The 27,245-nt window shown below is 37.9% G+C and overlaps 1 protein-coding gene across 1 annotated transcript in view; it reads right to left on the bottom strand.

Annotated features, from left to right (window-relative positions):
• naaladl2 (N-acetylated alpha-linked acidic dipeptidase like 2) overlaps positions 1-27,245 on the bottom strand; it is a 431,375-nt gene that overhangs the window by 233,134 nt on the left and 170,996 nt on the right. The window contains exon 3 of the mRNA XM_079845128.1: positions 4,887-5,148. Within this exon, the coding sequence (XP_079701254.1) occupies positions 4,887-5,148 (262 nt within the window). The remainder of the gene's footprint in view (positions 1-4,886; positions 5,149-27,245) is intronic.

Here is a 27,245-nt window from a genome sequence, read left to right as displayed (position 1 = left end):
TATGTACAGCTGACTAATGAGAGGTATGTAATCTGGGTCTGTTTTGTGTGAACTGGTTTTGAGAATGACAAACTTAGCTCGAGGATCTGGCAAGAGCATGTCTGCAGAGAGCGGCATATGTTTGACGAGAGTGTCATGGAAAGAATATGCGAAAAGCTCTTATATATGGAGATGGTTTGGGCATGTTTTAATGACTAACCTCATGCACACGGCCGCTCTTTTAGAATGCACCAAATTCACTAACATTAAAACAAGATTGGCCTTGTCCCAAATAGCACGCTTGTGTACTAACAATGGCTGCCATCTGCACGTGTCCATTAAGTCCATAAGACTGTAGGGTGTCCCATATGTAATTTTAGGTGTTTGTGAGTGCAACCTATGCGGTCAATATGCGCCCTCGATGCACACTTTTGCCAAGACCGCACTGAGGCCCTGTCCTAATTGGCACCCTGAACACTCGTGGTCTTCTTAGGAGTCCACATATTCGTTATGTAATTTTACTGGCTCATTTGGGAAAAATACTATTTAAATGAAATTTGTCATGACACATTCTTAAAATAGGGGTTGACTATACATATGTGACCCATGCTGGCAAAATGAGTCGCAATGAGAGCACATTTTCAAAAATGAGTTATTGTTTTGTTTTTTTTTACTTTCAAAATTATGTATGATTTGTTTGAATCGGGCAAAAATGACTGAGCTACACCTGTTTGAAATCAATAGAGTCAGCAAAGTCAATTTTGAGAAAAATCGAGTTAAGGTTTTCTGAAGGTTCCAAAATAAAACCATACTATACTGTACATTAAAATCCCTGGTAATAACAAATTTGACACACACCAAGTCAAATAGGACAAATAATGTTTGCTTGAATACTCGGAATGACAGATATTTTGAAATACTGTAGTTCTGTGTACAGTGCATCCGGAACGTATTCACCGCGCTTCATTTTTGTAATGTTACAACCTTATTCCAAAATGGAATAAATTCTTAATTTTCCTCAAAATTCTACAAACAATACCCCATAATCACAACGTGAAAAAAAAGTTTGTTTGAAATCTTTTCAAACTTATTAAAAATAAAAAACGACAAATCACATGTTCAAAAGTATTCACAGCCTTTGCTAAATGCTTTGTTGAAGCACATTTGGCACCAATTATAGCCTCAATTCTTTTTGAGTATGATGCTACGAGCTTGGTTTCTCCCATTCTTCTTTGCAGGACCTCTCAAGCTCCATCAGGTTGGATGGGGAGCGTCGGCGAACAGCCATTTTCAGATTTCTCCAGAGATGTTCAATCAGATTCAAATCTGGGCTCCAGCTGGGCCACTCAAGAACATTCACAGAGTTGTCCCGTAGCCACTCCTTTGTTATCTTAGCTGTGTGCTTAGGGTCATTGTCCTGTTGGAAGATGAACCTAATCCAGTTTGGAATAAGGCTGTAACATAACAAAATGTGGAAAAAAGTGAAGCATTGTGAATACTTTCCGGATGCACTGTCTGTGTGTATATCAGGATCGAGTGCTGTCTGAGGCGTCTTTGTGCGCACGCGTCGGATCTGTTAGTTAGATCATTTCCATGGACAAAGGAAAGGTACTCCTCTCAGAAAACGTACAAATACAGATACTTTTAGATGTTTCATTGCTAATTTGAGCATCAGGACCGCTAGAAGAGGGCTTAATTAACACATTTTTGTGAAAACCTCAAAATCAACCAAAATCTGAATTTTTCACTTGTTTTGCCTGTAGCTCAAAATCATCCCGCATTCCGACTCCTTTTGCCAGCACGGGTCACATTTTTTCATTACTTCAGTCATTTTCCTTGGCATAGTTAGTTATATGTTACGGTGGTATCGTTGAGCATCTCTATGTTTTCAGAGGAAAAGAAGGTGAATTTTTTAGCCCTGCTGTGGAGCCGGGAGTTGGTAAAAGTACATAATGTAAAATGCCCAGTGACCCATGAGCAGCTCAGGATAGCTGGATGAATCTCTAACGCCTCAGCACGACATCCCCGGGCATTTCATCCATCAAGCCAGTCATATTTGTTTTTCCCTGCTGATTTTAGACATTGCAAACGCAGTTTAATTTACATCAGAGCCTTGAGTATGTGCAGCGCTATGATGGATGACTTTGACCCCCCTTGTGGAGGACGACATGAAAGACCGACTGCGACTAACTCAAAGAACTTTTTACTGAAGCTTATCCCTGTTAGATACAGTGTCTGTCTTGAAACGGATAATGGCAATGCATCTTCCTTCGACATTTCCCGTTCCCTTCAGAGACAGAAAGCATAACCTCTAAAAATAACTGGAGAATACATCACACGTGTGTGAAATGGGTTCAGTCTTGCATAATGAATTTGTTTTAACCTTCCGACAGGATGAAGCGATCAGGGCTGTTAAAGTGAGAGCGTGTTTGCATAAAAATGTCTGATGCCAATTCAGCTGCCGCTGCCAATGCAATGCATTTATTGTGCAGTACAGTCAACAATATAAACAGTCAATAAGTAACTTTGTGTTCAATGATTGTTGATAATGTATTTTTAATGATTATATTTATAAATGTATAAATTACTACATTTAGTTCAAGTCCTTGAATTTGATTGGCTGAGAGGCATTTTAAAAGTGCAGATAGTTATTATAACTGATATTTATTTTTGCGGAACAGAACAGAGTATGTGAGCCTTAAGCCACGTTTCCACCGCAGGACCTTTCCCCAGGAACTAGGAACTTTGGGCTGGTACTCGGTGTGTTTCGACCGCAGGAACCAGGGTCTAAATGAAGTTCCGGGTAAATATTTCCCCCTCCGAACGGCCCTGCTCCCGAGGTAGTACTTTTTCAAAGTTCAGGAACTTTCGGGGGTGGGACTTGGGCACTGAACATGAGGATTGGTTTAACTCACGCCGCATTTTATTTCAACCGGCATTTTTGCAAGGTTCGTTCTGCGTTCAGTAAATATAAGTCTTGCTCTTTCTGTCCGATGGCACGCATTCATCTCAGCAATCTCACTGTTAATGTCCGTAATAGCTGATAATAATCGACGTTGTCTTATTTTAAATCTAGCTTTACGAGCTTTCAAAATACGCTTTGGTATCAGTGCTCGTCTCTTTTCCGCCATTTTGTTAATTACCTCTTTAGTAAACCAATACATAACCAGCAAAAGCAGCGCTGCTTGAATCTCCTCCATACTTGTTATTGTTGCAGACAGTGTTGCACAAAAAGTATTACTGTCCGTTGCTGACTGGGAGGAGCAGCCGCGCGCAGTCCTACATCAACTAAATTTGCCTAATCTTCACGGTACTTTAGACCGCAATGGAAACGCAGACAGTAGCAGGTCTGGGGGAAAAAAGTTCCTGTAAAAAAAGTTCCTGGTACAAATTGTTCCGGGTAATTTCGGTGGAAACGGGGCTTTATTGGTTGCAGCAGGTATTAAAAAAGCAGCATGATCTATGTGCAGTCTTCATTAAATAAAGATAAAAGTAACCAAACACCCAAAGACTCGAAAAGAACAACCAGTAGGCCTATACATTGATGATCACAGACAAAGAACAACTGAAAATGAGGCCTATAAATACACCGGGCTACACTAGAAAAATACCTAGATTGGAACACACCTAGATTGTAACACAGGTGTAACACATGAGGGCAAATCAAAAACCATGGCAACATGAATTAACACATGAAACTGAACTGGGAACAGAGCAAAACTAAACACAAAGTCCAACTCAAGAAAAACACAAACACAGATCAAATGAGAGGAGCAAAAATGTGAAAGTTTCACTTGTAGAGTGGAGTGGTTGGGTGATCACTCGGATCAGGGTTTCACTCACCAGTGGGTGGGAAATGGAAAGCCAGTAATGGAACAGTTCTCTGAACATTAAAATTGCTCTTGTTCCACTCACATATTCCGTTTCCGTCCATGTGTTGCAAACTTTTACCTTTTATTTTTTTTTAACAATCATTTTCATTTGTTGAGTAAAAAAACAAACAAACAAAAAAACTAAAACTAGGATAGACTAAAGTCACCATTGCATTTATTTGATCAAAACAATAAAAAGGGTAGTGAAATATTACCAGTTAAAAGAAAAGTTTTTTTTTTTTAAATGTAATTTTATTTTTTCCTGCAATGGCAATGCTGAATTTCCAGCTGTCATTACTACATTCTTCAGAGTCACGTGATCCTTCAGAAATCATCAACGTTCAAAACAGTTGTTCTTTTGTGGAAACCATGATATATTTTTTACAGTGTTTTTGAAGTGTTTCCCCCTACTACACCGACTTTCTTCTAGCATGTTCTGCAGACAGGGTGACCATCTTCGATTAAGTTTCCCTCAGGACTTTTGTAATAGCCAAAATATGACCACACCTAGGATTTGCTCCTTTTAGAAGGCTGAAAAATCTCAAAAAACAAGGTTGCCTGCACTTCCTGGAGTTAAGTGCGAGTTTTCAAAATCGTGATAATCAAACGCGGTTTTAATAATGATTACATTTTAAACTATATTATTAACCGTCAGTACATTTATCGTGAAACCGGTAATCGTTCCATCCCTACAGTAGAGTAACTGTAGAGTAACAGTTTTTTTTGTTTTGTTTTTACAGTACAAATAATTTTTTAGGCTAAAAATGTACCTACCAAGTGGTAACATCTAAATTTGATCCAAGTCATTTAGAAACAGATACTTGAGGTTATAACTGCAAGTTATCACGTTTTTGTCGGCATATCCAAATGCATTTAGGTTGATTACTATGTGAAGTAAATTCCACATTTTTAGGTTAACAACATCACATTATAATGTTTTTAATTGTATGTTATCAACCTATATCTGACATTTCTAGTACCATCGTGAGTGTGGTATTGATATCTTGAGTAGATACTTGGTAGAATGTAACTCACCACTAGACTTCCCACAGCAGAGTAGGCTGCAAAGGCAAAGGGTTCAGTCGTGGACGTGGATGGCTGGCCACACCTCTCTCCACTAGGCAGGTAACATTGGTTTCCAATCTTATCGACGATCGTGCTGAGGGCGGGTCCGGGATAACTCAGAAGAGACGTGTGATTAGTCATCTGGATGTCTTTTAATCCGAGTTCCTCCCACCGCTGAGCGATGTACTTGACCTTGGACACTTCTGTGAGATCAGACAAGCTGTCAAAGTCCCTGTGTCGAAGCAGACACAAGAGGAAGGAAACATCAATAAATGCATTTAGTATTTCGCTAAGGCACCCCTTTACAACCCGACGACAAGACGACACTTAAAGCATTGATGAATATGTGCAAGACTAATTATCATTAGCGTAATTAGCACATTGTTGACTTTAGGTTAACATTTGTTTTCCTCAAAGGTATTTACATGGTCTATTGACATGAAGCTGCAGCTAGAAATGTGGGACAGAAATGGAGAGAGGGCCTCCATAATTCATATTCCGGACAAGCTTCAGTTAATGCAACTGATGAATATGGCGGTGCAGGGAATCAATTGTCTCCTGAACAAACGGATGCACTATTAAAAAAGGATTGCCTGGAGAGAAAGTAAATTAGCAACAGACGGTTAAACATGAGAGTGAGAAATGAAGCGCTGTTAAGGTGCTCTGGCAGCTCGGCTTCGCTTATTTCTTAGCCGTCACGGCACGTGGAAGGCACAAAGAGAAACACATTGTTATCTTGTAACTTGAAAACTTTGAGAGCTCTCAAGCCCATCAGCATGCCAAAGCTCACTCAGTGATTTTATAGGAGAAACACAGCAGGCCTGCCCATTCTCTCAATCTTCAAAACAAAATTAATTGAAGTGTAAAAGTAAGCCAAGAGCCTCCAGAGACTATAAATCATTTAACTGCATTTTCCCCCTTTATCCTCTATGATGAATTTGCAGGCGTTGATCATTGCCACATGACGCTAACAATATCCGTAACCCAAACACAAACTGGGACAGATTGTTCCTCTTCTCCACTAATGAACAGATATCTCATTATATTACTTTTTCAGGTGAAAGAGGTACAATCTTTTAAAACAGATCTGATTTTGACAGCACAAAAAGAAAAGCAAGAACATCCTGGAATATTTGTACTGCCTAATATGAAAAAATACACACCAAATCAACAGTGTCTTTTCTGCTTCATGCTGAGGGATGTTTTGTATGCTCAACAAATATTTTGTATTACATTCTAATCTTTTTTGTATTTGTGTTGTTTAATTGCATAGTGCAGTGTGTAAAATAAGAGGGATTATTTGAACCTACAAATGTACAGAGCCCCTTAAGGGACATGGTGTTGGGAGGAAAAATAATAAGTCAATGCTTTTGCGTTCCCTCGAGAAAATTTGCATTTACTCTCAAAATGGTTCACTCACAAAACGTTTTGAGTTCTTTGCAAGTGAACAGAAATGTTCTCAGAGAAACATAAACGTTTTTGCGAAGGAACGCAAAGTTTCTCGGGGGAACGCAAAACATTTACGAGAGAACGCAAAACCATTTACAAATTATTTTTCCTCCATTATATATATATTTTCTTTACCATGTCCCCTTAGGGACAAATGAAAACAATGTTATGCATGTTTTTTTAAACTAACTTTATTTACTTAATCCTCTGGTGTTCTTCGGTCATTTCTGACCGGAAAATTTTCTGTTTTGAAATGTTAAAAATCACAGCTTCATCTGAAAAATATGAAACTTGGTGACTTTTCTAGCATTAGGTATGTTAACACACAAAAAATTGAGGGCATGATTCGAGCATGCTAAGTGGTCGCAAAAAAAAATACTCCCACTTGTGCTCTTCGGTCAAAAATGACCCCCACAGGAAATGAATGGGAAATCTGCAAAAACACAAAAATTCACAGAATTTGTGTGTGTACAATCTACAAATCGGCCACAATGCTGAATAAAGTACACAGCAGTAAAGGGGTGACACTCTAAAACATCAAGAGTGTGACATTGACACATCCACTCACACACACACGCACACTTATACACACACACACACACAGACACACACACACACACACAGACACACAGACACACACACACACACACACACACACACACACACACACACACACACACACACACACACACACACACACACACACACACACACACACACACACACACACACACACACACACACACACACACACACACCTATGAAAAACTGAACCTATGAACCACATTTGGAATTTTTTTAAATCACAGCTTCATCAGAATGATATGAAATTTGGTGACTTTTCTAGCATTGGGTATGTAAACAAACAAAAAATTGAGGGCATGATTCGAGCATGCTAAGTGGTCGTAAAAAAAATACTCCCACTTGTGCTCTTCGGTCAAAAATGACACCATAAGAAATTAATGGGAAATCTGCAAAAACACAAATTCACAGAAAAAATCTATTTCTAACAAGCAAAAAAATATCTAAAACTTTATAATAAATAGTCTTTGAGATTTTTTAAATATATATTCAAATCCATCAACAAAAAAAATCATTAAATGTGTTCAAAACAGAACTAGGGAATTCTCAAGCCTCTCCATAGAGACCTCTAGTGATTACACACATGGTTGCATGATTTCTTAAATAATTCCAAAAGAGGGCGCTAATCTGCCTTCAAAAAAATTTATTTTGGAGGCCTAGTCTCTATTTTAACCTGAAATACTGCAATAAAAACAAAACAAACAAAAAAACAAGTGTTTGCTGAACAAACAAGTCCGATCCATGGAGGCCCCACCTCGCAACTTACAGGACTTTAAAGGATCTGCTGCACAATATTAGGAAGGTGGTCATTATGTTATGCCTGATCGGTGTATATGAAATAATGTAGGGTCACACACAGACCCCAATGACAAACGAAACAAAACTAAACTAAATGAAACAAAACAACAGTATGCATAAGTCTACTTGTTCCTGGGAGTTAGAACATCAACAGTTGGGTGTTACTGGGGAAAAAACGTCTCAGGTTATGACTATAACCATAGTTCCCTGAGAAGGGAACGAAACACTGCGTCCACTAGGGACAGCTATGGGAACGGCCACAGCGTGATAGCGTCTGATGCATGTATGTCAACTCAGCCAATGGCGAGAGTGAGCGTCACGGGCGGGTGACGTCACGTCCAGGAAAGGATAAATATACATCCGGTCCGATCGCACTTCAGCTAAACTGCCGAAGAAAGGGATCACAGGGATGCAGGGAGTATGGCAAAGGGACGCAGTGTTTCGTTCCCTTCTCAGGGAACTATGGTTATAGTCATAACCTGAGAACTTCACACTGCGTCCACAAGGGACAGCTCTGGGAACGAAATACCAAAACGCCATCATTCCAAATGCCTGTCGGGTGAAACTGTGGCATATTCAAGACAGGAGCACTGAAGAACCTGGAGCACATTCCAGGTCAAGATCATAGTATCTCACAAACGTAAGAGGCGAGGACCAACCGGCCGCATCGCAGACTTCTTTGAGGGAAACCCCCGATACCAAGGCCTTAGAGGCCACCATACTCCTAGTAGAGTGGGCTCTGACAGCTAAGGGACACTGCTGACCAGAAGACCCATAAGCCAGTGAGATAGCCTCGACTATCCACTTGCTCATTGTATCTTTGGATGCAGGGAGACCCCTGTTCTGAGGTTCAAAACAAACAAACAATTGATCCGCTTTCCTCCACAGGGCAGCTCTGTGGACATAAGCATCCAGTGCTCGCACTGGACATACAAGGTTCAATCTTTCCTGGAGGAGGACAGAGAGCTTGCAGCACTATAGGCCGTGGAACACTGGTTAACACCTTTGGAACATAACCTAATCTAGGGTAAAGGAAAGCTTTAACCATCCCTGGTGCAAAGCACGAAAAGGGGATATTGATAAGGCCTGAAGGTCTCCTACTCTCTTAATAGAAGAGATGGCAAGAAGGAAGATGGTTTTCAGAGTCAGAAACTTACAGCACTATAAACACTATAGCCAAATCCCAAGTAGGAACTCTAGTGCGCACCGCAGGCCTCAGCCTCCTAGTGCCACGAAGGAAACGAGTTACCAATGGGTTCCTCCCCACAGTAATACCATCCACATGGGCATGGTAAGCAGAAATAGATGAAACATACACCTTTAGTGTAGCAGGAGACAACCCAGAAGAGAAACGCTCTTGTAGAAAATCTAGCACTGAACCAACACGGCAGTTGACTGGATCTAACTGTCGTTCTTGACACCAAGAAGTGAACAACCTCCACTTCAGGGCATATAGTCTCCTCGTGGACGAAGCTCTGGAGCTGAGAATGGTCTCCACTACCTCGGTAGAGAGACCAGACTCTATGAGCTCGGCCCCCTCAGCGGCCAAACCCACAGGTTCCACATTTCTGAGTCCTCCGCCTGAGATAGAAGATCCCTCCTGATTGGAATCTTCCAGGGTGAGCCATCGAACAGTGCTACGAGGTTCGAGAACCAAATCCGGCTCGGCCAGTAAGGAGCTACTAGCACTGGGGGAAATGCGTACAGACGCGGCCTCGGCCACGCTATCACGCTGTGGGCGTTCCCAGAGCTGTCCCTAGTGGACGCAGTGTGAAGTTCCCTCGAAAGGGAAACTAAAATTACATTTGGTTATTTTTCAATATTTCAATTTTTGAGCATTCAAGAAAACAAATGTATAACTTCAGATAAAATCATATATCTGATTTATGGTAAATGTCTTGTATGCAGTAAGGAAAACATAGGCGTGATTTTGACAAATTTTACCAGACTTGTAACATAGTCATCTAGAAGCCTCATAGTAAAGACAATTATTTGTCTGGACATATTTTCTAGATAAACTCTAGACAATGTTCTTTTCTTTCAGCGCGTTGTTTGTGTTGGAGCTCCGTCGCATTGATTCATAATCCTTGATTTTCTTCTTAACACTCGCTTACAAACGAATACTTTCTATTATTTACAGCGTGTGAACATATCTCCGATACGATTCTCTATAAAAAACAATCGGATTGCTTTGATATCGCTACTTATATAGCGATATCACTCGAACTTCCGCTACTAGCCGTAGCCCGCTAGCATTGCACGCGTAGTAACTTATTTACACCCGGTAACCACTGAAACCCACAATTTGCCATCGTAGCACATCTGCTACAAAGGCGAATAACTCGGATGTGTGTCTAATGTTACCTTTGAGTGCAGGTGAGGACACGTTCGAGCTGCATTCGGTGCAGTTGGAGTTGGAGTCGTTGGACAAGCAGATTCGCGGCCTACTAGACAGACAAGCCGTGCTGAGAGAGCGACCATCAGTGCTTGAAACATCACGCGCCAATGCTCACAAGTCAGTGGATAGTAACCTTTTGACTCCGACCTCGTCTACTCCGTGTGTTTCTCTGCACAGGACCCAAGCACGATCATCCCTGGCTTCGTTCACTTCGTTCGTTCACTTCGTTCACCGACACAGCACCATGGACCCTGGGTGTTTCCACAGCGGAAGACGTGAGCCAGGACCAGAGCTAGGACCTCTCCGCCCCTCCCGGTCTTCGAGATCTCCACCCGGAACCGCTTCTCCCCTCTTCGCGAGACGGAACGCGACGCTGTGGTCATCGGTACTTCCATCGTCCGGCATGTCCACGCTACCTCAGGTAAAGGCAATGTGCGCACTCACTGCTTTCCTGGTGCTCGTGTTCTCGATGTCGCTGCGCAGGTTCCCGAGATCCTGAACGGTGACGAGCACATCTGAGCTGTCGTGCTGCACGCGGGAACGAACGACATCAGGCTGCGGCAGACGGAGGTTCTGAAGAAGGACTACAGGAGTCTGGTCGAGACGGTGCGCAGAACATCACCTGAAGCAAAGATCATCGTGTCTGGACCCCTTCCCACGTACCGACTAGGACATGAAAAGTTCAGTAGATTATTTGCTCTTAATGAATGGTTAATGTCATGGTGTAATAAACAGAAGCTGCTCTTTGTAAATAATTGGAATCTGTTCTGGGAGCGACCTAGGCTCTTCCGTCCTGATGGCCTTCACCCCAGCAGAATCGGAGCGGTTCTTCGGTCGGACAACATCTCCAGGGCGTTACACACCACCATATGACTAGTAAGTCAAAGTCCAAATCACAGTCTTTGCTGTCCTAACTTAATTGACATAAGTACCAATGTAGAACATCATATAGAAACTGTGTCTAGTCCTCGTTTAGTGAGGTCAAACATTAAATCTACTGTAGGATCTAGGAAAAATCTAATTGTGATTAAACCAGAAAATCTCAATATTAGTGAACAAAAACAATTTTGTCCTAACTTAATTGACATAAGTACCAATGTAGAACATTATATAGAAACTGTGTCTATTCCTCGATTAGTGAGGTCAAACATTACATCTACTGTAGGATCTAGGAAAAATCTAATTGTGATTAAACCAGAAAATCTCAATATTAGTGAACAAAAACCATTTCTAAAACTAGGTCTTCTAAACATTAGATCGCTCACACCTAAGGCGTTTTTTGTAAATGAAATGGTCACAGATAATAGTTTCGATGTACTTTGCCTTACTGAAACCTGGCTTAAGCCAAATGATTATTTCGGTCTTAATGAGTCTACTCCACCAGGATACTGTTATAAGCATGAGCCCCGTCTGATTGGTCGTGGCGGCGGTGTTGCAACAATCTATAGAGATATTCTTAATGTTACTCAAAAAACAGGTCACAGGTTTAATTCGTCTGAAGTTCTAGTGCTAAATGTTACGCTCTTAGATGTAAGAAAGAAATCTGTATTATCTCTAGCCTTGGCTACTGTATATAGACCTCCAGGGCCCTATGATGATTTCCTAAAAGAGTTTGCAGACTTTCTCTCAGATCTATTGGTCAACGTCGATAAAGCATTAATTGTTGGAGATTTTAACATACACGTAGATAACACAAATGATGCGTTAGGGGCTGCGTTTACAGATCTATTAAACTCCTTTGGGGTCAAGCAAAACATCACTGGTCCCACTCATCGTCTTAATCACACACTAGATTTAATTATATCACATGGAACCAACCTAACCGATATAGATATTATTCCGCAAAGTGATGATGTCACTGACCATTACATGGTAACTTGCATACTGCGTACTGCTGAAATCTGTCATGTTGCGCCACGTTATCGACCAGGCAGAACAATCCTTCCAACCACTATAGATAGATTCTCAAATAGCTTACCTGATCTGTCTCAGCTGCTCAGTGAACCCAAACAAACAGATGAACTAGAGGAAATGACTAGCAGTATGATCACCATTTTCTCTAGTACATTAGAAATTGTTGCACCAATTAGATTAAAAAAGGTTAGAGAGAAAACTAAAGCGCCATCGTACAACAGTGCTACACATGTTATCAAGAGAGAAACTCGTAACTTAAGAGCGTAAATGGAAACAAACTAATTTAGAGGTCTTTAGAATCGCGTGGAAAGATAGTATGTCACGTTATAAAAAGGCCCTAAATGCAGCCAGGGCTGAGCATCTCCGCAAACGAATAGAAAATAACCAAAATAATCCAAGGTTTTTATTTAACACCGTGGCTAGACTAACAAATAAACAAGCATCGCCTGAGCAAAATATTCCGTTACAGTTTAGTAGTAATGATTTTATGAATTTCTTCACTGAGAAAATAGAAAGCATCAGAAACAAAATTGTAAATGTACAATCTTTAATGATGTCATATGATTCAACCTCAATTATCGCCCCTCAAGAACTACTACACCGCTTTACAACTATAGGACAGGAAGAGCTAAATAAACTTATCATTGCATCTAAACCAACAACATGTTTATTAGTTCCAATACCCACTAAACTACTGAAAGAGTTGTTACCTGTAGTGGAAGAGCCTCTTCTCAATATTATTAACTCGTCTTTATCCTTAGGTCATGTTCCAAGAATATTCAAGTTGGCAATCATAAAACCTCTCATTAAGAAGCCACAATTAGATCATAATAACCTAGCAAATTACAGACCCATTTCAAATCTTCCATTTATGTCTAAAATACTATAAAAAGTTGTGTCTGCCCAATTGTGCTCTTTCTTGCAAGAAAATGATATCTATGAAAAATTTCAAACAGGATTCAGGCCGCATCATAGCACAGAAATCGTGCTCGTTAAAATCACAAATGATTTACTTCTAGCTTCTGACCAAGGCTGTATCTCAATACTAGTTCTACTCAATCTTAGTGCTGCGTATAGATCATAAAATACTCTTAGATCGACTTCAAAATTACACTGGTGTTCAGGGACGGGCATTAAACTGGTTTAGATCATACTTATCAGACCGCTACCATTTTGTCTGTCTAAATGGGGGAAAATCAAAGATAACGTCAGTAGACTATGGGGTGCCGCACGGATCCGTGTTAGGTCCTCTGCTATTCTCACTATATATGCTGCCACTTGGTAATATTATAAGAAAACATGGAATTAATTTCCACTGTTATGCTGATGACACTCAATTATATATTTCATCACGACCAGATGAAAACGATAAATTATCTAAACTTACAGCGTGTGTTGAAGATATTAAATACTGGATGACGTGTAATTTTCTGCTATTAAATTCAGATAAAACGGTATTACTTATTGGTCCAAAAAACTGCCCACAAAACCTCTCACAATACAACTTTAACTTGGAAGGATGTCCTGTCACTTTATCCACTACAGTAAAAGACCTGGGTATTATATTAGACCGCAACTTGACTTTCGAAAATCATATTTCATATGTTACAAGAACGCCATTTTTCCACCTTAGAAACATTGCTAAGCTACGTAACATGCTATCTATTTCTGATGCAGAAAAGTTAGTTCATGCATTCATGACCTCGAGACTAGATTACTGTAATGCTTTATTAGCTGGTTGTCCTGCATCATCAATAAACAAGCTGCAGTTAGTCCAAAACGCAGCTGCTAGAGTTCTTACGAGGTCAAGGAAATATGATCATATAACACCAATTTTATCATCTCTACATTGGTTACCTATTAAGTTCCGTATCAATTACAAAGTATTGCTACTGACCTATAAAGCCTTAAATAGTTTCGCTCCAGTGTATTTAACGGATCTACTATTGCCCTACAATCCATCGCGCTCTTTAAGATCACTAAACTCGAGGCTTCTGGCCATTCCTAGGATATCTAAGTCCACTAAAGGAGGGAGGGCATTTTCACATTTAGCTCCTAAACTCTGGAATAGTCTTCCTGATATTGTTCGAGGTTCAGACTCGCTGTCCCAGTTTAAAACTAGATTAAAGACGCATCTCTTTAGCCAAGCATTCACATTATAATTACCTTTTACACTACAGTTAAATCGGATCAAAAGCATTAATATTCTGAACAGCAGCTAGTCACTAGTCCCGAGGTAAATAGTTCGTCAGCTCCAGTTTGTATCCAGCCTCTCATGGAGACTTCAGATGCCCCAACACCTGTGATGAGACGACTCGACGCCTGTGAAGAGACGACTCAACGCCAGCGTTGTTATGGCCTAAATTAATACATGATTGATTAACTTTTTCTAAGATTTTGCTTTAAAATTCTCTTTCTAACATTTTTCAATGTACATTTATGAAATGCACTTTCTGTAAAGCTGCTTTGAAACAATGTGTATTGTGAAAAGCGCTATACAAATCAATTTGAATTGAATTTAATTGAATATGGACAGAGTAGACAGAAAAGTTTTAATTTAAACTATTCCTGTTAAAAAAATTACCACCACTAGCAAGTAGTTTTTTGAGTTTCCTTGTAGTTTCTCAAGCACAAGACTCATCCAGTGATTCAGGAGAGCAGACAAGCAGTCCAGCCCCGCATTGAGCCACTATGACCTGACAGAGTGTGTCCAATCCCTCACGGCTGTGCATGGGTGCCTGGGTAATCTAATTAAAAGCGTGCTCTGCATGAGTGGAGAGGATGATTCCTAACCTCTCTCAGGTAATGCTTCTCCAACCTCCACCCCCACTAGAGCTGGCACAAGACTTAAATAGTAACCCAAGACATTATTTATGGAGGAACCGTTCCTTCAAGTGATTGTGTGACCAATTCTAGAGTGACCAGTTTGAAACAAATTACAAAGAAATGTCACATCGTGGTGAATTAGAATGGGTCTACACTTAAAAGTCTAGGATTGGTGCAGCATAAAATGGGATCAGTATGGAATAACTTTTATCCTTAACATTAACGTAAAAATTAAAACAGGTCATACATTAAAATATGAATACATGCTGTATTAAAATACATAAATAAAAAGTTTAATTGAATTTCTATTTGCAATTAAAGACCTGTTAAGCATTAAGTGTTATCTTTGAATAAAAATTAAACATACTTAATACAATAATATTCACTACTGTTCAAAAGGCTGTCTGCATATTAACAGGTAACCCAGCAGTTTTTTTGTAAAAAGTTTTCTGTAAAATATAAATATTATTATTATTTTGTTATATTTATTCTTAAATACTCTTTTTGTTATTGTTATTGTTATTGTAATAGTAAAATTAATGTTATTGTAATAGTAATATTTCTTATTTTGTTAAATATTTTTATTTAGCAATAATAATAATCATAATAATAATAATTAAGGTGGGATCGTGCAGAGTCTCTGAAGCCCTTCGAAGCGCTTTGAAACTGCCTTGATTTGAATCTTCAACCATTGGTTGCAATTTAAGTCCATTATGTGGAGAAAAATCCTGGAATTGTTACCTCAAAAAACGTAATTTATTTTCGACTGAAGAAAGACAGACATTCAAATCTTGGATGAGATGGGGGTGAGGAAATTATCAGGAAATTTTAATTTTGAAGTGAACTAATCCTTTAAGATTATAAGTTGCTTTCAGTTAAAACAGCTCAAACTAGCTTTTTTTTATTATTATTTACTGAAGATACTTTTAGTTAACCCTGGGCCCAGAACAGATTTCGCATTTGAAGAAGAAAAGTTTTAATGCAGTCTGTGAGTAAGTGATTCAGGCTCAATTATTGCAGAAGTTTAACACTTAGAGAAAAAAGGTTTAGAACAAACCTGAGCAGAATGATTGAGCAATATCAATACAGTACTGCCTTGAAACCACTATAATTGATGCAGAAAATCAACCGCCCCACTTTAATTACTGGGTAACATGAAACTAACCAAGTTCACCATACATCTGTTTTGTCACGTCAAAGAAAAAATGAGAGGATGGCTTTGAGGCGAAGCTCTGAAAGAAAAATGTATTTACTATTTAGTTTAAACTCTTCAGAGTGAGCCTATTAAATGTGCTTTGGGTATTGAAATAAAAATGGAAACTTGTCTGGATTTATTTTGAGTTTCCTCACATTCATTCGTGCAGCATGTTCTCGCACAACAAAACACTTGACTTAAGCAGTAGAGGTGAAACAAATCAGGTGAGTGAATCCATTACATATGGTGGCAAACGTTACCTCATTACTCAGTCACTCAATATTTTCAATAAAAGGTCAGACCAGTTAACTCTGGGTGCATTTATAATGAAGACGTATCAGCAAGCGTTACTGTCTCTCCACTGACCAATTCCAGAAGAGATCAGATCAGAAGATGATGAATATAATCGCCGATCCTACCGGTCACAGCTTGACCAAATCCAACCTCTTGTCAAGCAATATTTGTTCATGCTCTCCACAGCAGAACCGAATGACGGATGCTTCTTCTTCCAGCTGGAGAAAAGATCAGTCACTTCCTCGCACAATCCAGGCTCACAGCTGACGCTACTGGCTAGAAACAAGAGAAGTCTGCAAACCCTTGTGACGGCAGATCCTTAACTCAGCACCATCTGTTATGGAGACTAATACAGACATCAGGAGAGAAGCCCTGCTCTCCTGTCAAGCAACAAAAATCAGCAATTTCCACACAGGAAGCCTGTCAACAAAGCAGCCAGATGAGGCATTATTTCTCCAAGCTTCAAAGCGATTCTGCTACCAGAATGAATAAACTGTCAAACTACTATAATTCCCTTTGTTAGAAATGTACCTCTAAATTGTGCTTTTGTGCAAGCGATTCGATCTTTAGGTTGAGCAAATACAAGTAGAGGAATTAATCCCTAGCCTTTTTAATTAAATACGGTTGAGTGGATATGATTGACAGCTGATGGATCTTGTCTAAGAGTGCAGGTGGTCATCTGGGTTTTGCTTGGGGTGAGGCTAGCATGCCGCCCAGATGGCTATTGAACTGTGGCGGTGCTATTATGGATGATAATAGTGGCGGTACTGAGTCCCAGACCATATAAAGGCGCTTGGCTTTTTTGTCCCCCAGGGTCCTTGAAGGGGCCGTAGCATGGTAGGTGAACAAAGAGAAAGATAGGAGATATTCGCGGAAGCTTTCACTCCATTGAAAATGTCTGACCCTTCTGTCCTTCAAAGGTATATTTCAAAAGTGGTGATGCAGGGGGAAAAAATATATTTGATTTGCTCTTTCAGTCCCTGAGAAAGTGAAATCAAATTTGCATATGGCATATAAATTACAAAGATTACACAACATTAAAACATTGATAATGTTTCTTGAGCACCAAATCAGCATATTAGAAAGATGTCTGAAGGATCATGTGACACCGAAGACTGGTGTCAGCTTTACCATCACAGGAATAAATTAAATGTTCAAAATATATTAAAATAGAAGTTATTTTAAGATGTAATATTACCCAAACTTTTGAATGGTAAAATTTCTATAAAAAAATTTTTTTGATGCTGTGTGATGCAAATTTGTTTGGCATGGCAGGAACACAGGACAAAATAATACATAGCTTAAATGCTTTACAAAGCAAAATTAAAACATGAAATTACAATACTACGAATATGCACAAACAACATTCACAGCTGCATTTAGGTCAGTGACTCTTCAACATCCATTTAAAAACATGCGCTCTCGTCTGAAACACCAAAAAAGAAGCATGACATCTGAACAACTCCTAAAATACACTGTTGTTGACTTTCCCGGAGTCAGGAGGAAAACAAAAGATGCTGAACTTTCCTTGAACTTAGAAAGGAGATAAAAAGAGACGTTTGTCTGGCAAGCTGGAGGCCCTGAACGGATTTCTGATACAGAGAAGACATCTGCATCGGTTATGCAAAGCGATGCTCAAGTACATCTGCGATCACTCCCTCTCTCCAAGTGGATCCATCCTAAAGAAAGCAGTGATATACAACTGGGTTTACGACGACAAAGCTAGCAGCCCCGGGAGTCTGGGAGACGCATTTAACAAATTACAACCTCAAAGGACTCCAAAGCACTGTAGGATGAAAGGAGAGTGAAATGAATAAACATAGGACACCAGTTTTTTTGTTGTTGTTGGGAGTGTCTAGTATTCAACAATTGAGAATATACATTTTAAGTCATTGTTTTTAAAATATCTACTCCTAATTCTACTGCCTCTTACTACTACCTCTGTGGTCAACAAATGCATGGAGGAAGGCATGTTTGATTTGTGTTTACTACAAATAGAACACATATGGGCAAGAGTACTCGAGTACTCGAACGTGATGGCGACGATCGATCATGAAAACGATGATCTATTTTTTTAATGGGTTATTATGGCATTTTGGGCGGTACCTGAGGTCTGATTGGTTAGCGTTAGACAGCATGCCTTCCAGACCGGCGAAATAAAGTGAAACTGGAAAGCGTGCACTGCAGTGATGGCTGGAATCACTTTGATCATGAAATACAGTTAAGGGCAAGATGTGCTGCACCAATCTGTCATATGCATAGCATTACGCATCTTGAGTTTCACTTTCAACTTTCAACACTATCATGGGCTAATTTTCATTTTTGGGTGAACTATCCCTTTAAGTCACTTACATTTTAGACGACTGATTTCAGCAGCGAAAATATTTCCAAGATCACATCAGAAACATAACGCATCTCACAGCAACAGTGTGTTACTGAATGATTCAGCGTTTTGAATGAATCGGTTGAATCAAAGATTCAATGATCTGTTCATAAATGACTGCCTCATTCCAGCAGTTTGAACGAATCGACTCAATGATTCACTCATTAAGACCTGCGCCACCTACTGGCAGTTTAGTTTCATGTTTAAACATTCTCTCCAACATTTCTTATTTGTATATTCAAAAAATATTTAAAACGATCTCATAACATTATTTAATGCAGTTGTAATGTTTCAGTGTAAATTATTTAATTTGATTGGTAACAGCCCTATAGTGTCTTCTAATTTTATTTATTGATCAAATTTAAGAATATAAAAGGAAAGCTGAAGCATAGCCTATATTTAATAAGATTAGGGGAAAATTGCCCTTTATAAAAGGTAAAATAGATGCAGATTTAAATATGTCAAAGCTGATTGAACACTGGTGAGAATATTGCTTCAGAAAAAAATCCGGACAAGCACATTTTTTACTCGGACAAACACGTGAACAGGTTTAATGTCGAGCCCTGCTGGTGTTCATTCACTCTTCAGTTTCAGCAACTCTGGGTTATTTGAGACAGTCATATTCTTTTTAGATAGGCTATTTCTTTTCAAAATCATTGATGATATTAATAATGCAGCAGTAAATATAATATTTTGTTCTCATGTTTTTTTTAACAGTAAACCTATGTTTTGTTTAAAATTGTTTCTCATTCTGGCTTCGAAAATGCGCAGTGATATCTTTGATCATGAAAAATAAAATTAAGTGTAAGATATGCAGCGCCAATCTGTCATATACATAGGATTATAATGAGAACAAGATTGTAATAGAATGGTGTAAATTCTCCGTGCTTTAGTTGCCCGTGCATCTGTGTTGTTGTTAAGGGAAGAGTGCATTCAAAATGTGAGACTGTAAAAACTAGTACGGTCAAGTTCACATGCGCATTCACGTCCTTTTGTGCAGATGTAAGTTGTAATAGGTACATATCAGATTAATCTAATATAGGATGCATTTGGTTGAGTTTATTAACCCGCTAGCAAAGCTCTGCAGGGTGGTGTTTATTCATTCACAGTTTCAGTTCAAATGCAAAGCCCGGTATTTTTGACTGGGTTATTTGAGACAGTCATTTTGTTTTTAGATGTTTCTTATTCAAAAACATTGATGTATCACCTAGAAGTAATTTTTTCAAGTCATATGTTAATTTTTTTAAATATACATGTTTTCATGTCATGTTTTTATTCGGCAACATTAATTTTCGTAACAGTCTATAAAATAAAATAAAATAAAATGTAAAATGTAAAATATTTTCACATTTTTGTTTTCACAAATATATATTTTTTTAATTATTGAAATATGTGACCTGATCCAGCAAAATGAGTCACAGTGACCCAAATTTCAAAATTGAGATTTTGGTATCAATGGAAGAGGTTGATACCCTACTCAAAGTCATACCTTGAATGGTTTTTAAAGATATACTATTCATTTTCTGTCTGTCTAATTTATAAAAAAAAAATGAAAAAAAATTCTGTCCTGTGTGTTCTGTGCTAGATTAACTGAGACTTGTTACTGCGCTTGCATACTGTTGCACTTAACTGTTCTAGTTGCTTCTATTGCTCTCATTTAAAAGTCGCTTTGGATAAAAGCGTCTGCTAAATGACTAAATGTAAATGTAAATATACCCATTTGAATTATGGTCGTCTGCCCTCTTTTTCCAATTGAAAACCTGAGAAAAGCGCTTTTAAAGTTTTTTGCCCGTTTTTTTGTTGATATCGTTCAAAGTCCATTGCATTAAAAGGGATAAACTATTTATTTTACAGCTTAATTTGACAAAAGACATTTGTGTGTATATATATTTATATATATTTATATTTATATACACACAAATGTCTTTGGTCAAATTAAGCTATTAAACCAGACTGAAGCTCAAATTATTTTAAAGTATTTATTTTAATAAATATTTGTGTGTGTGTGTGTGTGTGTGTGTGTGTGTGTGTGTGTGTGTGTGTGTGTGTGTGTGTGTGTGTGTGTGTGTGTGTGTGTGTGTGTGTGTGTGTGTGTGTGTGTGTTTGTGTGTGCGCGTAGACGCCCATGCACACGCACACGCAGGCCCACATGCAGTCACTTTGCTCTCTTTTGACAGCGACATTTCTCAAATTAATAAAAAGAACTACACACAGTATACTACACTATACTACACTACACAGTATTGAACTATCTTTCTGATGAGATCTACAAGCTTCTTGACAGAGTGCTGCTGGTCTGACAGGAGGATGGCTGGACCAATCACGTGCCGGTCAGTCGAAATGGGGCTTCCCATTGACAAATTATCAACGTTTATGTCACTGTTTGTGTACATTTCTAAGCTTTTTGATTAGTTTTATACAACGTTTAACAACATATTTGCAGATAGTGATGTTTCAGGGGATACCTGGAATGTAGGGAAATGCTCAGAAGTGATGAAAAGAGTTGAGAAAAGAAATTTCCAGCAAATTTAGTAAAAATTTGTCAACTTTAATAGTCATTTAAATACCTTTACTCAATTATCTGGACTACGAAACTTTGGGATATTATTATTGAATGTCTGTTCTTTGAAATTAGCTTTCAAATTTCAGCTAAATTTTTCATTGTTTTTCCACATTATCGGCCCTAAATCTTAGAATGTTGCGACTTCCGACTCATTTCGCCAGAACGGGTCATATTAACTTAAAATCTCAGGGGTAGGGCCCTTTAAGTAAGTATATTTTTAGTCAACATGGTTTTGCTGACAAAATGATTTGGCAACCGCTGCTATTTTTTTTTTATTTTTTTTTAAAGTATTTTTAAATGTTACAAACACACCATCACCATGACTATTTATGAAACTTTTCCAAGAAAGTAGCTAGTACAAGAAGATGAATAAGAAATTTATACAAAAATTTAAATAAGGCAAAAATAAAATAAAATAATAATAATTACAATTCATATTTTAAATAACAAGAATAACTCATAAAAAATTATCCCCAATAAATAAATAATGATTTTGTGTGTGTTTTGCAGAAAATATTTCATTTTAATTATAAGATAGTGAACCAGAAGCTAAAAACAGCATGTGCAAACAATTGAGCTCCCAGTTGTCGGAATTCATTCTTGGTGAATCCTCCTTATATCAACCGAAGTAACCTAGGGTCTTCATTCATCTGGAGTGTCTTGGTAAGCAGAGGGGAATAAGCTCACAAAAACAGCTTAACACAAGCACAAACAAGAATACAAAGGAGTCAAACAATAAAAAGGACAGAAAAGACGATTCGATTTTGAGTAAAGGACGGTGAGAGAGAGCAGGAACGATGTGAAGAAAGAAGATAAAGTCTGGATGTGACCAGTATAATGTATGAGACTCCTTTAAAGACTCAGAGCTCTCTTGGCAGTTGACGGTTAATAGTTTTATGTTGACCTTCCTCTACCCAATACCACCATTACACAGCTGCTGAACGGCAAGTGTCTTTAAATTACATCTAACGTTCTGAACATGAGAGCAAGGCCATGCTAAAACACGATAAAGCCACTGTGAGAGTGTTCCAGACCGTGGCCTCTTCACCTGACCTCACGGTCACACACTACCTGGCCTCCTTAACGAACTCCTTTTGACACAGCTATCGTTTTTCAGTGAGACGCTTCCCTTTCACACAGATCTCACTGTTGCTCAAAGAACAGCCTGTACTGGCATCCAGACAAGCCAGTGTGTGAAAGGAAGAGGTGATTCAGACCCTGATCCAGGGATTACTGGAGCTTCTGCCCTTTGGCCAAGCTTTGGCTCACAGCTTAACTCTCTGTCTTGTTCTCTTGCTTTCTCCCACATATTGTTTTTATAGGGCCCGGACAACTAATCGATAATGACAATAATCGGCAACAAATGTTTTAGTCGTAATAAGAAGGGGTATTGGTAACACTTTATAATAACTGTACGCTATGAATCATTAGTTAAGCATTAGTAAATAGTTAATTCATCATTTATAAAGCATTTAGACATTAATAAATGCAGTTTATAAATGCAGCTGTAAATGCTTTGTTCTTGATTTATAAGTATATCTATAATGTCTTTAATACTTATATTTTCATACTGTATTAATTATCAATGTATCATTTGTAAATTAAGTATTGCATTATTCACAAACCAGTTATTTAGTTCATTTGGTTCATATGATAATTTAGAAAGTGTAAGTAAATGATTAATAAACTATTTACCTGTACATTTATACATATTATTTAGACATATAGTAATAGTTACTCTGTGTGTTAATAAAAATGCTTTATTAACATGTATTCCTACTGTAATTTATTATTAATTCAGGTAGTTATAAAACATTTAGTAGCTGTCAGTTAACTATTTTAGTGAGCTCTAAAGTGAGGATTATTTATTAGGGATGCACAATATTATCGGTACAACATCGGAATAAGACAAAATTATGCCGAAATGCCTTGCTGATATGATAACGTGTTGATATCAAGCGGCAACCTCCCGCAGTTCCTCTTGAAGCCAATACGGAAGTGACATATACTGCAATTCATCGACTGGCCGCTAGGGACAGGCACCAGAAGGGAGCTAAATCTCATTGAGCCCCATGTTAAAAGGCCCAACTTTACAGCAGATTAAAACATGTTTACAGCCTGGTACAAATTGTGGTTTAGGTCTATATGATTAATTTTGCCCTTTATGACAACTGTGAGGGGGGCGAATTTTTTCATAACTCATTTGTTTAAAATTAAGGGCGTGGCCACTTCGAGTGACAGGTGGATAGCCATTTATCTGCTGTTTGTTAGTCATCGCGTCACTTCAAATCCGCCCATGTCCCACCTTTTTGCCCATTTTCTGTTATCCTTGAATTTGCAAATTTTATACAGAAGTACGTGACTGTCAACAGTGACTCCCCACTCTCTAGCCTAGCGCAGCAGCCTCTACAGCAGCAGAAGCCTCCTCCAGGTCCTAGTGCCCGCCTGGTAGAATGTTATTTATATTTAGTGGGGTCGCTGTTGTTATAGTAATAAAATGAAAAGTAGAATGCATAATTAACTTGAAGTTGCTTCTTTTTCTGAAAAAATAAAGCAGTAATGATATAATAAAAATCACAAGCATGTCACTTGTAAATTAAATAGTTTTATTTTCAGTTTATTAATCTGTAATGCAATTTTATGAAATGGATGATGAAAAATAATCCAAGGAGCTCTAAAATAATTGTAGAATTTTTAGTCGAAGCTAAAGACAGCATCAACTGAACTCATGTGCACAAACGTTAAATACAAAAATAAAATATTTAGGTTACAACTGCATCTGTCTGGTGAAAAATCACTGACTATTTTCAGAGCTTTTAATATACTCTCATTATAAAAAGAACTTTATAATTTAACATGTATTTATCTTTTTAGTAAGGAGACCTCAGAAATCTGTATCTGTATACATCTGTATCTGTAATCTGATTTTTTAAAAATGTGTATTTACCTGAATAATTTTATAACTACCTGAATTAATCATGAAATACTGTAGGAATACATGTTAATAAAGCATTTATTAACACACTGAGTAACTATTACTTTGTCTAAATAATAAGATGAATAAATGTACATGTAAATAGTTCATTAATCTTTTACTTACACTAGTAACACAAGTACACAAGTATGAAAATACAAATAAAGAAACTACAGATATGCTTATAAATCAAGAATAAATCATTTACAGCTGCATTTACGAACTTTATTAGTTTATTAGTGTCTAATAATGCTTTATAAATGATGTATTAACTATTTACTAATGCTTAAATAATGATTCATAGCGTACAGTTATTATAAAGTGTTACCAAGACCCCTTTTTGGCGCGACTAAAACATTTAATTGCCGATTATTGTCATTATCGATTAGTTGTCCGGGCCCTATAAAAACAATATGTGGGAGAAAGCGAGAGAACAAGACAGAGAGAGTTAAGCTGTGAGCCAAAGCTTGGCCAAAGGGACACACTTCTTAATGAATTCAAGTGTTTCAAACAGACCCATTGCCACAGGTGTATAAAAAGTAAGCACCTAGCCAGTCAGTCTGCATTTACAATTTTTTTTTTTTTAAATGGCTCATTCTGAAGAACTCAGTGAATGCAAGCATGGTACTGTGATAGGATGCCATCATTTTGCGATAAGTCAGTTTGTGATATTTTATCCCTGCTGGATATTTCATGGTCAACTGTAAGTGGTATTATTGGAAAGGTGAAGCGTTAGGAACAGCAGCAACTCAGCCACGAAGTCACTGAGCGCTGAAGCGCATGGTGCATAAAAGTCGCCAACGCTCTACTGATTCCATAGGTGAAGAATTTCAAACTTTCACTGGCATTAATATCAGCACAAAAACTGTTCATAATCCAGACCAGAATGCAACATTTTACACAGATGTAAAACCCATGTGAAGACAAAGACCGACAAAAGACAACTGAAACACTGGGGTATAAATACACTGGGAAACAAGAGCTAAGGAACAACAAGTGAAAACTAATCAGGGTAACTATAGAGACAAACAAAGGTAACTATAGAAACAAGGGACAAGCAAACAGGAACTGAACACAGAAACAATAGGAACAGAAAACATTTCAATGTAAAAATCCTCAAACACAAGACTAAGCATCGGATGGAATGGATTAAAGCACACCACCACCGGGCTTTGGAGCAGTAGAAACATGTTCAGTGGTGTCATGAATCATGCTTCTCTGTAGGCCTGTCGTGATTGGTCGATACAATCGACTGCGTCAACGCTGATAATTAGTCGACGTCAATATTTTTAATCAACTGGGTAAGTTGGGTACGAAATGAAATTGTATTAGTACCGTTACTTTAAAAATGACACCACTCTAATAAGAGCAGTATTTCTTAATGTGCGTCGATGTGTGACAGCAGGAGTGAGGACATGTGTGTGAGCTCTGCTTCCACCGTTCACTAAACAATGGAAGCAGAACGGTAAAATGCATACCTGCAGCTCAGGAAAAAGAAAGCAAAAGAAAAGTGCTGCGCGGCAGGTACGTGTTCGCGCTGCCGGACTCTGACCTGAAGCGCGCGAAGCCGCGTACACGCCTTTCACTCAGACAGATTGCAACGTCAGTTTCGCAGATTATTGGATTTGAATTGGAAAAAACATGTAAAAATGCACATCCTGGCGAGTATTCAGGTAAACACAGTCGGATATGTCTTTAGTGAACGTATACAGAGTTGAGTGAGAAATCGGATGTGTTACAATGAATCTGGTCCGTGCAGCTCTTAAAGGGCCGGACCTAATATTCGGTGTGATTTAATGTTAATCAAACAACAAAAGAAAATAGAACATCACCCCATGCTTGACTGAATAACTTTAATATATTTATTAAGAACCAGTGTATAGTTAATGATTGATAATAATTAGGGCTGTCAAAAGATTAATCACGATTAATCGCATCCAAAATAAAAGTTTGTGTTTACATAATATATGTGTGTGTACTCTGTTAATTATTATTTATATATAAATACACACACATTCATGTATATATTTAAGAAATATTTGCATGTATATACATTTACAGTATATAATCTATAATATACATAAATATAAATGTTTTATATATAAAAATAATATTTTTTTCTTAAATATATACATGCTTGTGTGTGAATTTATATATAAATAATAATTAACAGAGTACACACACATGTATTATGTAAACACAAACTTTTATTTTGGATGCGATTAATCGGCATTAATCTTTTGACAGCCCTAATAATAATGTGATTGTTGCAAACATCCTTGTAAGGATGTTCACACTGGCATGCAGGCCTATAGTTATTATCATTATTATTATTATTATATTATTAATTTTAAATAAAGAGGGGGGGGGGAGCAGGGCAGGAACCTGCTGGCCAAGTGAGTTTTTTTTTTTTTTTTTTTATAAAACAATGAATAGTAAGTTCTGTCATATTATTAAATATGACAGAGGAGCTGTTTTTTGCCATGGTATCGATTCAGTATCGTATCAAGGTATTTTAGTCTAGTATCGTATTGAAGTCATAATTTTGGTTCTGTGACAACACTATTCTATTTAAAAAGTATTTGCTGATATTCTCTTTTTTTGTTATGTTGGTTTACAAATTTGTACCTTTTTACATTTTTACTCTTTTAGTTTTACATTTTGTCAAGGGATTGTTTACATTTATATTTTTTTATAGTACACTACTGAAGGCCAAAGTTGCAAATTAAATTAAATGTTTTTACGTAAAATTGTTGAAAATTATTATGATAAATTTGTCGATAGATTAATCGATTAATTAGTCGATAGATTAATCGATATAAAAATACTCGTTAGTGGCAGCCCTACTTGTTTGCCTGACTGCATTTTGCCAACTATAAAGTTTAGTGGAGGAGGAATAGTGTCTTAATGCTTCAGCATTCCAACACATGTTGGACAACATTATTCTTCCAAC

Source organism: Gobio gobio, assembly GCF_949357685.1.
Source record: "Gobio gobio genome assembly, chromosome: 19".
Classification (NCBI taxonomy): Eukaryota; Metazoa; Chordata; class Actinopteri; order Cypriniformes; family Gobionidae; genus Gobio; species Gobio gobio.
This window is presented reverse-complemented; position numbering and strand designations above follow the sequence as displayed.